This window comes from Dasypus novemcinctus, chromosome 12, assembly GCF_030445035.2.
Source record: "Dasypus novemcinctus isolate mDasNov1 chromosome 12, mDasNov1.1.hap2, whole genome shotgun sequence".
Lineage (NCBI taxonomy): Eukaryota > Metazoa > Chordata > Mammalia > Cingulata > Dasypodidae > Dasypus > Dasypus novemcinctus.
The window spans coordinates 97779217-97794531 of record NC_080684.1 but is presented as its reverse complement, the minus strand read 5'-3'; the positions used below and the strand labels follow the sequence as shown (position 1 = coordinate 97794531).

General features: G+C 50.2%; 1 protein-coding gene across 1 annotated transcript; it reads right to left on the bottom strand.

The window, feature by feature from the left end:
- Positions 1–3976: 3976 nt before the first annotated feature.
- On the bottom strand, positions 3977–15016 carry PDXP (pyridoxal phosphatase). Its single transcript, XM_058308796.1, has 2 exons — positions 14389–15016; positions 3977–11230 (listed from the first exon to the last, which is right to left on the bottom strand). Exons 1-2 carry the CDS (start codon positions 14972–14974, stop codon positions 10914–10916), a joined length of 903 nt encoding a protein of 300 aa, XP_058164779.1. The 5' UTR covers positions 14975–15016; the 3' UTR covers positions 3977–10913.
- Positions 15017–15315: the final 299 nt, after the last annotated feature.

Here is a 15315-nt window from a genome sequence, read left to right as displayed (position 1 = left end):
AAAACTGTTAAGCTGAAATAAATAAATGTTTGCTGTGTTCATACTTAATATAAACTTAGTAGTCATAACAAGTTAATTATGTTTGAAAATAATTTGTAGGTTGGATTTTCTTACTTCACAGTGTTTCCAAGTCTTCCTAGGGGTTGATGCATCCCAAATTAGATTCTGGTAGCCAAATACTGTCTACAGCAAAAGTAAGAAAATACTTTGAAAAATGTGTGTGTGTGTATATAATGTGAAATGTGGGTGTATCTTAATGTTTTTTATGATATGTTCGGGGCCTGTGTATCAGGAGGGTTTGGGGCTGCAAGTAACAGAAAACTCAACAGAGGTGGCTTAAAAATTAAGGAAAACTGGGAAGTGGACTTGGCCCAGTGGTTAGGGCATCCGTCTACCACATGGGAAGGCTGCGGTTCAAAGCCCAGGCCTCCTTACCCATGTGGAGCTGGCCCATGCGCAGTGCTGATGCACACAAGGAGTGCCCTACTACGCAGGGGTGTCCCTGCGTAGGGGAGCCCCACATGCAAGGAGTGCGCCCTGTGAAGAGAGCCGCCCAGCGCAAAAGAAAGTGCAGCCCACCCAGGAATGGTGCCACACACGTGGAGAGCTGACACAAGATGATGCAGCACAACAAAAAGAAACACAGATTCCCGTGCCGCTGACAATAACAGAAGTGGACAAAGAAGACACAGCAAATAGACACAGAGAACATACAACAGGGCAGGGAACAGGGGAGAGAAATAATAAATAAACATCTTTTTTTAAAAAATTAAGGAAAACTATAGTAGAATACCAGTAAGTCCACTCTAATCCATATTTTATTCCTCCATCCTGAAGACCCTGGTATAGTGATGTCCACTCCACCTCTAAATTGAGAGGGGACTTAGATCCCACATGACTGATGATGGACACGATTCTCCTGTTTGGCATTGTAGGCACTCTCGGTTCCCTGGTGTGGGGGTTGACCATCTTCACCTCCTTGTTAGCTGACCTGGGTAAGTCCAATGAACCAAGAGTAGGTGTTGCAACTCTGCTGAGGCTCAGGGCCCCGCTGGCACATAGACAGTATTCTACTATAGAAATATTGTGACTCTAGCAATGGAAGAAATTGTATCACTGATGTGGAGACAGTGGCCAGGGGAGTTGCTGAGGGCAGGGAGAGGGAAAAATGTGTGATATTGGGGTATTTTGGGGGCTTGGAGTTGTCCCCAGTGATATTTCAGGGACAGATGCAGGAATCTATATATCCTGTCATAACCCACTGAATGAACTGGAAGAGAATGTAACTACAATATAAACTATAATCCATGCTGTGTAGCAATGCTCCAAATTGTACTCATCAAATACAATGAATGTACCACACTATTGAAAGAAGTTGTCGATGTAGGAGGAGAGGGGGTGTGGGGAGTGGGGTATATGGGAACCTCTTATATTTTTAATGTAACATATTGTGTGATCCATGTATCTTTAGAAAAAAAGATTTTAAAAAATTTAAAAATAAAAAAAAATTAAGGAAAACTTCTTGTCAATTCTGGGAAGATGGTGGACTAGAAAAACACTGGATTCTTTTCTCTCCCAGAAAAATAGCTAGAGGACAGGCAGAAACAGCCTGGAACAAAACCTTCTAGGGTTTAGGTCATCAGGGGAAGGCTAGACACACCCAGAAGAGAGGGACAACGGAGAAGGATGGCAACAGCAAAACTGTGAGTTAAAAACTGTAGCCAGGGAAGAGGATGTGGCTCAACTGATAGAGTGTCCACCTACCATATGGAGGGTCCAGGGTTCGATACCCAGGGCCTCCTGACCCATGTGATGAGCTGGCCCACGCGCAATGCTGCCACACGCAAGGAGTGCTGTGCTGTATAGGGGTGCCCCACATGCAAGGAGTGCACCCCGCAAGGAGAGCCACCCCATGTGATAAAAGCGCAGCCGGCCCAGGAATGGCACCGTGCACATGGAGAGCTGATGCAACAAGAGGACACAACAAAAAGAGATGCAGTTTCTCGGTGCCACATGATAATGCAAGTGGACGCAAAAGAACACACAGAGAATGGACAAGAGAGCAGACAAAGGGGGTGAAGGGGAGAGAAATAAATAAAAAAAATAAAAACTGCAGCTGCAGCTGCCGTTATCCTCTCCTATCCTATCGATACTTTTGAATTCTCAGGCCTCGGGGGGCCAGTGGCTACAGACAAAGGGGCCACAGCAATCCACCTCCCCAGGGACGGAGGGAGAGGGATGCAGCCTAAGGCTGACTCAGCTTTTTTTTTCTTCCTTTTTTCGTTTTTATTTTTTGTTGTGTTTTGTGACTCAGCTTCTGCCCACAAGTTTGGCCTGCTGTGTCCCACAAGCCCTTCTAGGCCGGGGTTGGGGGTGTCTCATTGTTTGCCTTGGGAGCCAGCAAGGGCCTAAAGAGATCCGACCCTCTCAGTCTCCCTCCCTACTGACCAGGACTGATCGTTGAGAATGCAGAGGGAAGTGGAATTATTTACTACCAGAGGAAAGGGAGGGGGCTGCCAGCAAAGGCTGGAGAACTGCCTTCAAGAAAGCTTGAATTAGGAATTCCTGGGCTCTTAGCTTCCAGGCAGGCTCCTCCACTCCACTGCTGCAGTCCTTGCTGCAGCACACACACCGGGAGCAGGCTTTGACCTGAGAGGGCTGTCAAAGTGCACCACGTGCAGGTGGACCAAGGAAGTGCACGTGAGGAAAGTGAACGTAAGTAAGGGGCGAAGTTACGACTGACCCCACAGAAATAAAAAGGATCATAAAAGGCTATTATAAGAAATTGTATGCCAACAATTAGACAACCTAGACGAAATGGACAAATTCCTAGAAATGCACAAACAGGAAAGAGGATGGCTCAAATGATGGAGTGTCCACCTACCATATGGGAGGTTCGGGATTCAAACCCAGGGCCTCCTGGCATGTGTGGTGGGCTGGCCCATGAGTGGCGCTGCTGCACACAAGAAGTGCTGTGCTATGCTGGGGTGTCCTCTGCATAGGGGAGCTCCACGCACAAGGAGTGCGCCCCACATCGAGCTGCCCAGCACGAGAAAAGCTCAGCCTGCCCAGGAGTGGCACTGCACACACACAGAGCTGACGCAGCAAGATGATGCAACCAAAAAGAGACAGATTCCTGGTGCTGATGAGAAAACAAGTGGACACAGAAGAACACACAATAACGAGGGAAGGGGAGAGAAATAAAATAAATCTAAAAAAAAAGAAAAAAAAGAAATGCACAAACAACTTACACTGACCCTACAAGAAATACAAGAACTTAACAAACTAATCACATTGAAAGAGATTGAACCAGTCATTAACATCTCCCAACAGGGAAGCAGATGTGGCTCAGGCGCCCGGGCTTCTGCCTACCACATGGGAGGCCTGGGTTCAGTTCCCAGGGCTTCTTAGAGAAGACGAGCAAGATGGTGAGCAGGCACGGCGAGCTGAAGCAACAAAATGATAGAGTGAGATGACACAACCAAGAGACACAGAGAGGAAACAATGACACAACAAAGCAGGGAATGGAGGTGGCTCAGCCATTGGCACCGCCCTCCCACATGGGAGGGCCTGGGTCCGGTTGCTGGTGCCTCCTAGAAAGAGAAGACCAGCACACAACAAAGGGACACAGCAAGTGCAAACAACAATGGCGGGGGGAGAGAAATAAATAAAATAAATCTTAAAAAAAAATCTCCCAACAAAGAAAAGTCCAGGACCAGATGGCTTCACAGATTAATTCCTCCAAGCATTTAAGCATTTTGAGAAGAATTAACACCAATCCTGTTTAAACTCTTCCAAAAAACTGAAGAGGGAAAATTACCCAACATATTTTATGACGTCAACATCACCCTGGTACCAAAGCCAGATAAAGACACTACAAGAAAAGAAAATTACAGAGCAATGTCTCTAATGAACATAGATGCAAACGTTCTCAACAAAATATTTGCAAATCGAATCTCACAGCATATCAAAAGACTTATACATCACAACCAAGTGGGATTTATTCCTTGTATACAAGGCTGGTTCACATAAGAAAAGCCATTAATGTAATACACCACATTAACAAATTGAAGGAAAAAACACATGATCATCTCAGTTGATGCAGAAAAGGCATTCGACAAAATCCAGCATCCTTTCTTGATTTAAACACTTTAAAAGAGGAATAGAAGGAAAATTTCTCAATATGAAAAAAAGCATATATAAAAAACCCACAGTCAACATTGTACTCAGTGGGGAATGGTTGAAAGCTTTCTCTCTAAAGTCAGGAACAAGACAAGGATGCCTACTGTCACCACTGTTATTTCAGCATTGTGGTAGATATTCTAGCTAGAGCAATCAGACAAAAAAAAAAAAAAAGGTCATCCGAATAAGAAAAGAGGAAGTAAAATTCTCACTATTCGCAGATGACATGATCCTATTTTTAGAAAAATCTGAAATGTCTACCACAAAGCTATTTGAGTTAATAAATGAGTTCAGCAAAGTGGCAGGATACAAGATCAGCATGCAAAAATCAGGAAGCGGTCGTGGCTCAACTGGAAGCACATCTGTCTACCATATGGAGAGTCCAGGGTTCCATCCCCAGGGTCTCATGACCCGTGTGGTGAGCTGGCCCACGTGCAGTGCTGCCGTGCATAAGGAATGACATGCCACACAGGGGCGCCCCCACATAGGGGTGCCCTATGCGCAAGGTGTGCACCCCACAAGGAGAGCCGCCCCATGTGAAAAACATGCAGCCCACCCAGGAGTGGTGCCACACACGTGGAGAGCTGACGCAGCAAGACGATGCAACGAAAAGAGATGCAGTTTCCCAGTGCTGCGGGATAATGCAAGTGGACGCAGAAGAATGCACAGCGAATGGACACAGAGAGCAGACAACAGGGGGTAGGGGAAAGAAATAAAATCTTTTAAAAAAAAGCAAAAATCAGCAATGCTTCTGTACACTAGTATTGAACAACTTGAGGAGGAAATCAGGGGAAAAATTTCATTGACAATAGCAACTAAAAGACTCAAATACCTAGTTATCAATTTAACCAAAGAAGTACAGGACCTATATGCAGAAAACTACAAAACTAAAACTAAGAAACTAAAAGAAATCAATGAAGACCCAAACAAATGGAAAGACATTCCATGTTCATGGATTGGAAGACTAAATATGAAGATGTAAATCCTACCCAAACTGACTGATGACTCACTGCAATACCAATCAAAACGCCAACAGAAATAGAAATGGTAATTACAAATTCATTTGGAAGGGAAAGTGCACCCAGATAGTCAAAGGTATTCTAAAAAAGATGAGCACTGTGGGAGGAATTTCACTGCCTGACCTCAAAACATATTACAAAGCTACGGTAGTCAAAACAGCATGGTATTGGCATAAAGATAGACATATCAATCTGTGGAATGAATTGAGAGTCCAGCAATACACCCTCATCCCTATGGCCGACTGTTTTTCAACAAACCTACCAAAGCCATCTTAATGGGACAAGACAGTTTCTACAACAAATGGTGCTGGGAGAACTGGATATTCATGACCAAAAGAATGAAAGAGGAGCACTATCTCCTTATACAAGAATCAACTCAAAATGGATCAAAGACCTAAATATAAAACTACTAGAAGAAAATTCAGGGAAACATCTTCAAGATCTTGTGATAGGTGGTGGTTTCTTGGACCTTACACTCAAAGCATGGCAACAAAAGAAAAAATAGATAAATGGGACCTCCTCAAAACTGAACGCTTTTGCACTTCACAGGACTTTGTCAAAAGGGTTAAAAAGCAGCCAACTCAATGGGGGAAAATATTTGGAAATCACATGTTAGATAAGGGATTAATATCCATGATATATAAAGAGATCCTCAAGAATAAAAAGACAAACACCCCAATTAAAAAAATCAGCAAAAGACTTGAATAGACATCTGTCCAAACAAGAAGTACAAATGGCAAAAAAAGCACATGAAAAAATGTTCTACTTCACTATTGATTAGGGAAATGCAAATCAAAACTACAATGAGATATTTTACACCAATTAGAATGATCACTATTAAAAAGACAGAGAACTGCAAGTGTTGGTGAGGATGTGGGGAGACTAGTCACTGTTGGTGGGAGTGCAGAATGGTCAGCCACTGTGGAGGACTGTTCGGCAGTTCCTAAGGAAGTTGAATATAGACTTGCCATGTGGCCCAGCAATACCCCCTCCACTGAGAGCAGTGACACAGACAGACATCCGCACACCGATGTTCATAGCGGCATTATTCATGATTGCCAAAAGCTGGAGGCAACCCAGGTGTCCATCAACTGATGAATGGATTAACAAACTGTGGTGTATACACAGGATGGAATATTACGTAGCTGTAAGAAGAAATGAAATCATAAAGCAAGTGACAATATGGATGAACCTGGAGGACATGACATTGAGTGAAGCAAGCCAGACACAAAAGGACAAATACTGTTATGACTGTGCTACTACGAATTAAATACATTATGTAATCTCAGGGAGTTACTAGCTTGAATATTGGTCACCACAAAATAGAATGAGGTTAGAGAATGGAAAGCTGAGAGTTAACTTGTGCACAATTGGTAAAAAGGATGTGTTAACCTTTGGAAATGAATAGAAAAGGTGAAAGTCCAACATTATATTTATAACTAGCAGTATTATGATGTGGATATGAAAGTGGTTTAAAGGGAAAATCTAAGGTCATGTATTTACTAAAAGGAAAGCTAAAAAATGTAACATGGGACTATATAGCATAGTAAAACCACATGTGAAGTATGGATATGGGTAAAATTGCATATATAAGACAGTCTTTCTTTGAACAATGTATGTTACTACTACAAGATATTAATATCAGACAAAAAAAACAAACCAGACACAAAGTACTACATATTGTATGATTCGGTTTATATAAAATGTAAATATAAATCAATTTATAAAGATGAATTGAGATTGGTGGCTATGGAGGGTTGGGGAAGGATTGCTAAGGGGTGTGGAGTTTTTCTTTTTGGACTAATGAAAATATTCCAAAATTTTTTGTGGTGATGAATGCACAACATTGTGATTATACTAAAAGCCATTGAGTATACACTTTAAATATTTTGTATGGTATGTGAATATATCTTAATAAAACTGCTTAATAAATCATTGTGCCGAAATAGTGACTATATCCAGCAGGGGAAGCATAGAGAGATTGAGAGTGAAGAATTTGGGAAGCGGACTCGGCCCAGTGGATAGGGCATCCCTCTACCGCATGGGAGGTCTGCGGTTCCAACCCCGGGCCACCTTGACCCGTGTGGAGCTGTCCCACACGCAGTGCTGATGTGCGCAGGGAGTGCCCTGCCACGCAGGGGTGTGTCCCTGCGTAGGGGAGCCCCACGCGTGGGGAGTATGCCCATAGGGAGAGCCGCCTAGCACGAGAGTTCAACCTGCCCAGGAATGATGCCGCACACACGGAGAGTTGACGCAGGAAGATGACGCAACAGAAAGAAACACAGATTCCTGTGCTGCTGACAACAACAGAAGCGGACAAGAAGAACACGCGGCAAATAGACACAGAGAACAGACAAGGGGGGGAGGCGAAGGGGAGAGAAATAAATAAAATAAACCTTTAAAAAAAGAGTGAAGAATTTTGTTTCATTGTTTATTATTATTGAAATAATGAAAATGCTCTAATAATGATTGAGGTGATGAATATGCAACTCTGAGATTATACCAAATACCATTGATTGTACACTTTGGGTGAATTGTATGCTTTTTTAATATCTATCAATAAAATTGATTTAAAAAAAAAAGTTAAGGAAAACTTCTTTCATGTTACAAGACATCTGGAGCTTAGGTGTTTCCATGGCAGGTTAATTCAGTGGCTCAATGAAATCATCAAAAGATCTGAGTTCTTGGGAAGTGGGCTTGGCCCAGTGGATAGGGCATCCGCCTACCACATGGGAGGTCCGTGGTTCAAACCCTGGGCCTCCTTGACCCGTGTGGAGCTGGCCCATGTGCAGCGCTGATGCGTGCAAGGAGTGCCATGCCATGCAGGGGTGTCCCCCACATAGGGGAGCCCCACGTGCAAGGAGTGCCCCCCTTAAGGAGAGCCACCTAGTGCGAAAGAAAGCACAGCCTGCCCAAGAATGGTACAGCACACATGGAGAGCTGACACAACAAGATGACTCAACAAAAAGAAACACAGATTCCTGGTGCCGCTGATAAGGATAGAAGTGGTCACAGAAGAACACACAGCAAATGGACACAGAGCAGACAACTGGGAGGCAGGGATGGGGGGAGGGGAGAGAAATAAATAAAAAATAAATCTTAAAAAAAAAAGTAAATGAAGTGTAAAAAAGAAATTCTGAAAAAAAAAAGATCTGAGTTCTTTGTGATGGTGGATTGTGGTCATATAGATGGTCTTTGCTCTTAGGTGATACAAGCTGAAGAATCTGGGGTGAACTGTCTTGCTTGACAGCTGCAACTAAATGGTTCAGTCAAAAAACGTAAATATATAGAGAACATTTAAGCAAATAGGGCAAATCTTAACAACTGGTGAATCAAGGTGAAGGGTATGAGTATTCACTGAACTATTCTTGCACTTTTTGTTGGGTTGAAACTTTCCAAAATTGTAAATTAGGGGAAAACAACCCCAACACTTCTTTTCATCTTTCTGTTCTGCGACCAAGGCATTTTGCGGGATCATGCCTCATGATCACAAAATGGCTGCAACACCTTCATACACCACATCCAAAGCACAGAATGACTTTCTCTCCCATGCCCAGCTTTAGAAGCAGACAAACATTCTCAGAAGCTCCAAGCAGACTTCCCATCATGCCATACTGGCCACAGTGCATCACATATCAATGCCTAAGCCAGTCACCGGCCAGGAGGATCAAACAACCATGATTTAGTTTAATCTTGAGCTTTAAACCAGTGAAGATTCACTGCTCAGGACTTAACGTGGCTCCCCTCCTGATTGACCTTGTCTCCATGTGCTGTCCTAAAGGAATTCAGGATTCTGTCAGCGAGGAAGCGGGGAGTGGCTATTGGGTCCGAGGTCAAGTCTGGAAGGCTAGCATTCCCCCTTTTGGCAGTGGGGGACACATGACCCAAACTGGTCCATAGCGGTGTTCCATCCCCTCGGGCACAGGTTCCCACCTAGGCCATGTCATTGAAAATCTGCCCCAGAATGTTGGTTGAGTGAGAAGCTTCAGCTGTCCACCAGGGCAGCAAGCTGAGAGGGTAGGCCTGGAGGGCAATGGGCTACCCCGTGGGGGCAGCCAGTAAGCCGCCTTATGCCTTAGCCAAGTTGAGCTGTTACTGCCACAACTAGAATACATCTGCTGCAATTTCATGATCCAGCTCAAGTCCAACAGGCAGGCTCATGTCAGGTGCTTCCTCTCCCATGAAGAACCACCATGGAAGGCTAGGTCGGCCCTCCGAGTCCCAGCCCTCACTTTACAAATGAGACTGGGGCCGTGCAGGAAGGGTGCGCACAAACCCAGGGGTCATCGGCCACAGGCCTGGGGCAGCCTTAGCATGTCCCCACGCAGCTTCTCTGGTCTGTCCTCCAGCCAGCTCCTAGCTGAGCCCCTACGCGGCACTGGGAAGGTGGCAACTAGTAAACCATGTGGCTGCAACCATCCGACCCCGGCTCCCTGACGGGGGACCTCTTCCCCTGCCTTCCTGGCCTCCCTCAGTCCCTATAGAGGTGGCTGTGGCCTCCTGGAGCCAGCCAACCCAAGTTTAAATCCTGCTAAGGTGATCTTACACTGCGTAAGCTGACAGCACGTCTGTGATGTGTGCTTCCAAGGCTTCAAAACTGGATGAGTAATACCAGCTCGCCTGGTTTTTGTTAAGACCAAAACACATTAGTAATATTAAGACTCGGTGATGTACAAAGTACTACTGAATCACTGCAGAGAGAATACAAAGGAACTGGAAGGGAAGATTGGTCGGGGCAGACTGGTTCTGGGGCGCTCAGGCTGAGGGGGACTCCTCAAACTCCCCCCGACACAGAGTGGAACACGCAGATAGCTCCCACTCACACTTTATTACGTCTGGGAGGGTGGGGTACAACAGGGGGAAGGTGAAGACCCAGCCCCCCTTCCCACTGTCACACAATAATAAATAAATAACAGGGTGGGGGCGCGGTGGCACAGGAACACTGACAGCACAGGGAGGGGCACAATAGCCCCCCCTCCCAAGCTGGGACCACCAGCCACACTGGCTGGGCCTCCATGCCCAGGGAAGGGTGGGGCTCGTGGCCACCAGATCACAAGCTTTGGGGACGGGGGGGTCTTCAGGACCTGGACCCCTGGCTGGTCTAGTCAGACCCAGACTGTCAAGAGGCCACCGGCTCCCAGGCTTCTGAGTTGGTCTTTTCGGGACCTAGGGGACCAGGGGGTCACTATTACTTGGTGACTTAATCGTTCCGTAGGCTCCCAGCAAGCCCATTCAGAACCGACACCCGTGACTCGGTATCACTTAGCCTTCTGATTCGTTGACTCAAGGCTCAGGACAACGGTTTATTGTTACCGAGATCTCTGATTGGTCAAGAGGAACCCACCGGTCAGGACCCAAAGGGCAGGTAGAGCGCTACCTGTGAGGGGGAGGGGAATTAAGGATCAGGTTGGCGGGAATTCAGTGGGCTCCAGGGCCCCGATTTCAAGGCCGGCAGGGGACAGGGTAGGAAATAAGGCCACCTGGCTAGGTCAGGCCGGGTGACCAGGTTGGGGGACAGGAAAGAGTATCCAGCCACTGCTGGGCAGGGGTGTGAGGGTCCGACATTTCCCCCTGGGTTCCAGCACCACCAGGGTGCAGGAACTGGGGCCAGGGAGCCGGTGGCGCTTAATGCAGCTCATGACCCCACAACCTCCATCCACAGGGGCTTGGGGACGGGGCTGGGGTGGGGCTGCGGCTGCAGGGAGGGCGGGCTCAGTCCTCCAAGCCCTCCACCAAGTCCGCGATGCTCTCCACGTAGTAATGCGGCACGAGGTCGTGCTGGCCGGTGGCCAGGTAGGCCTGCGCCTCCTCTAGGCGGGAGACGCCGGTGAGCGTGAGCACGGTGGTCATGCCGCAGCGGTGGCCAAAGAGGATGTCGGTCTCCAGGCGGTCACCCACCATGAGCGTGCGTGCGGGGTCCAGGCTGAAGTTCTCGGTGATGCACTCGAACATGTAGGGGTTCGGCTTGCCCGCCACCAGGGCCTGGCGCCCGGAGGCAATCTCCACGGCGGCAGCCAGGCTCCCCGTGCCTGCGAGGAGAGACCTGGTCAGTGGGGGGGTGGCAGGGAGGCACCCGGGCCCTGGAGAGGGGACTCCAGGGAGCAGGCTTGCCACAGGGATAAAACTCGGCTCTGAAGTGAGTCCAAAGGCTTTCTTCCAAGTCGTGGTGCAGTGGTTAGGAACTCAGGCCCCAGCCCCGAGCCCGCAATCTGCCTCCAGGCCAGCACCCCCAAGCAGGCCTCCCTGGGCCGCTGCCCCCTCCTAATAAGGCAGCTGCAGTGAGGACTGAATGAGCCACTGTGGGTAAAGCTCTCAGAACAGGGCCTGGCTCGGTCAGTCCTGCCTGCTGGTCACTATTTCACCCTGGCAGCTGTGGGCCTCTGGGCAAGCCACTTGACCTCTCTGAGTTTCCCTGGACTTGCTGCAAAAGGACGAGATCCAAGTGGCACCTAGCCTGAAAGAGACGCCGTGGGGGTCACGGGGGTAAGTGCTTTGGAAACGGAAGAGCATTTCACCCACAGAAGTTGTGGTTACTCTACAAGAATGTGTGCTCTTGGCCTTGGAAGTTGGCTCAGCCCTTCTGGAACACAGCGGGGCACAGGAATGTTCACACCTCTAACCAGTCATCCTCAGCTGAGAAAGGGATCACAAAGAAAGAATTCAAACTGGAGGCAAAAAGCTGCATGCTTGAAGATGTCCCTGGCTGCAGGAACCATAATAAGTAAAATCGTGGCACGCGCCCAAGTAGCTAACAATAGGACGGCTGTTTAGGAAAAAAAATAACAGTCCTGATCCCCAGTCCAGGATCACACTCCCGGACAATGAGTCCACTGTACCTGTCCTACAGGCATGTCTTTGTGCCAGAAGGCTCTGCCTTCACATTAGCTAACGTCCCTGGACAAACGATGATGATAATCACCACTTCCTAAACACATTCCAAAGTGCCGCGGGCCTTGCTGGCTGCTCTTGGAAACCCATCTTACTTTACCGATAACAAAGCTGAGCCGCAGTGACCTGGGGCTGCACAGCTTAAGAGACAGCAGAAAAAAATTGCACTGAGAGAGGTTGTGTGCTGGGCCAGCTTGGGAGTGCTGATTCATTTTCAGGAATTTTGTGAGATGGTGGTTAAAGAAAGCAACCTTTAAATATCAATTTATCTCAACTTTTACAATTAATAATTTTAAAAACAAAGGTAATACATTCTAAAAACCCATCACAGCACAGCCTGTGCTCTCGAGGCCACTTACATGGTGGGCATCCCGTCTGACAGCATGCTTCTGCACAGCTCCTCCCCACTCCACTCCACATCCAGAGACTTCACGGTGGTAGCTTAAAATTGGCTGCGGGGGTGGTATTGGCACCCTCAGAAAATGGCAGGTGGTTCAAGGCAGGGCTATCAAGCACTGGTCTGACGTAAACCCCTCTCCCAAGGCCTCCCGTCTCCCTTCTGTCAGTGGCAACACTCCGCTTAGTTGAGCCAAGCTGCAAAACAGTCCTATAGCCCCCAAATAAGGAGGGACTGCCCCAGTGTCACAGGAATAGGGCAGAGCTGGGCTAGAATTCAAGTTCCCAGGCCCGCCTTGAGCTGTCCCACTGGAAGGTCCTCCCTGACACCTGACCTAGAACTGGCCTGCTTGTTTTCTTAAGAACTGGGTAGGAAAGAAAAGCCATTGCTCCCTTGGTTGGAGATTCCTTCCAGGATGGGAAAGGCTGGACTGAGTCACTCCAAAGTGTATTCCTCAGCTGGCACCCTACTTTCCCACTAGGACAGCACTGGCCCCCACCCCCATGCCCTACTTCACCCATTCAGCTAATACTTAGGCTCAACTAAAGCCAGGCACTGGGGATGCAGCAGGGACCACAATGCAGATCCCAGCTGTGGGGGAGCAAGCATCCCAGGCCGGCAGTCTGTGAACATGACTCTGCCTCTCAGACCACCCATTAATCCACTTGTCTCAACATCCTGTAATCCAAGCCTGTCGCCTGGTGTCCTGGTGGCATATACACTAAGACAGTTCAAGCGGCTGCAATGCGGCCACAAGGTTCCCCAAGGAAGCGGCAGGAGGAAGATCTGCATTGTTTCAGCTTTTATGCCTAACAGGGCCTTATTAATATATTTATGTGCTGTTTCAAAGCTGCATCCTTCAGGTGTGCAGAAATGCGGTGGCACCACTCCATCTGTTAAGCCTCTGCCTCCCCCTCCAGGCTGCGGGAATGACCAGCAGGGCCTGGCAGTGGGGGCTGAGATGGAAGGGGGCTGGGGCTCCCCAGGCCGGGGAGGCAGGTGTGGGCACATCTCCCCAGCTCCGTGCCACCAAACCCTTGCCTGAGCCCCAAGCTTCTGAGGTCTCCAGGTAAAAACCCACTTTCCCTGGCATGGTGAGGACTGGCAGTTGCTGCTGGGGCTGGAACCCCTGATCAGAGCTCTCACCTTGGGTTAATGGGGAATCTGAGGACTGAGATAGTCACACAGCACGTAGGTCTGCAGCAGAGCGAGGGCAGGCCTAGAACAGTGGAATCCCAGCCTGATACTGATTCTACCATGTCCCATGTCCTATTGTGCCCGGAGCTCTCTGCCCTGCAAGAGGCCTCCTCCAAGTAGCCATCCTAGATTCTCTCAGCCCCAGGCCCTCTGGGCCCATAACCCTGGGCTAAGCCTGATTACTCTCTCTCTGGTAAAAATCAGTATGATTAGTCCCTTAGCACCGCATTCCCATTTTACTCCCAGGACAGAGATGCGCGGATAGATTATGTAACCTAAAATCACTGACAAGGAAGCTGGGACTCGAACTCAGGTCAAAGTCCACGTTCTGTGCACTTGACTTCATCCTGCCTCCGGGAACGGTATGCCAGCCCACCTTCGGGAGACAATTCTTCCAGGCCCACTTAGAAGGCGGGCAGGACAAAATGACAGAGGTCCTGGCGGACGATCCAGGAATGACAGAGCCGGAAGTGGGGAGCGCTGGCTGGCGCCTGCCATTCCCTAAGCCACAACGGGCCTGGTGTGCTCACTTGCACGCGGGGAAGCCACAGCTGCCCCTCCCGGGCAGTCGCTGCAAGAATGACCGGAAGGCGCGCCGGCCTCTCGTGGGGTGGGGAGCCTCCCGGCATCCCTATCTGGTGGCCCACCGCCCCCTGGAGACACCCTCTCCCCCACCCTCTGTTTCCTCGCAGGCCCCGCGCTCACCCGGAGTCCGACTGCCGTCGCTGAGCGGGTGCCACGGGTCGCGGTCGGTGGCCACGAGCAGGCAGTCGGGGTCGCGCAGGTACCCGCACGCCTCGCTCAGCTTGGCGAAGGAGAAGTGCTCGTCGTAGCCCACGAGGACGGCGCGCACGCGCGGGGCCGCGCCGTCCCCCGCGTCCAGGTCCCCGCCGGGGTCCCCCAGGAGGCGCAGCCCCGCGGCGCGCAGCTCGGCGCGCAGCCCCTCGCCGCCCAGCACGAACACGGCGCCCGGTGCGGCGGGCGGCCCCGGCAGGCGCTGGAGCAGCAGGCGCGCGGCGCACAGCGCGGAGGTGAAGAGCTGCTCGGCGCGCGGCCCCGCGAGGCCCAGGCGCGCGAAGCGGAGGGCCAGCTCGGGCCGCGCGCGCCGGCTGTTGTTGCTGACGAAGAGCGCCGCCTTGCCGGCCCGCGCCAGCCGCCCGAGCAGCTCCGGCGCGCCGGGCACCACGCGCTCGCCGTTCCACAGCACCCCGTCGCAGTCGAACAGGACCCCCTGCGCCTGGCCCAGCACGTCGCGCGTGGCCGCGCCCCGCAGCCGTTCGCAGCGCGCCATGCAGCCGGCTGGCCGCCCGCACGCCCGCGCCGGGCACGGCGCGCTCCGGCCGCCCCCTCGCGCCTGCCAATCGGCGCGCGGGGAGGGCCCGGGGGCGGGGTCGTGGCCTGGCCCGCGGCCAATGGGGCTAGCGGCTCGGATCGGAGCGAGGCGTCCGGGGCGGGGCCGGGGCCAGCGCGGGGAGAGTGGCCAATGAAGGGCCAGTCTGCCTCCTCGCCTCGGCCCCAGGCTCTGCCGGGCCAGTCGCCGCCGAGCTCCCACCCGCTATTCCCTCCCGGAAGTCGGTGGAGCCTCTCGGACTAACCTCTTCAAAGGCGGGAGGCTAAGAGACGTACGCTCTT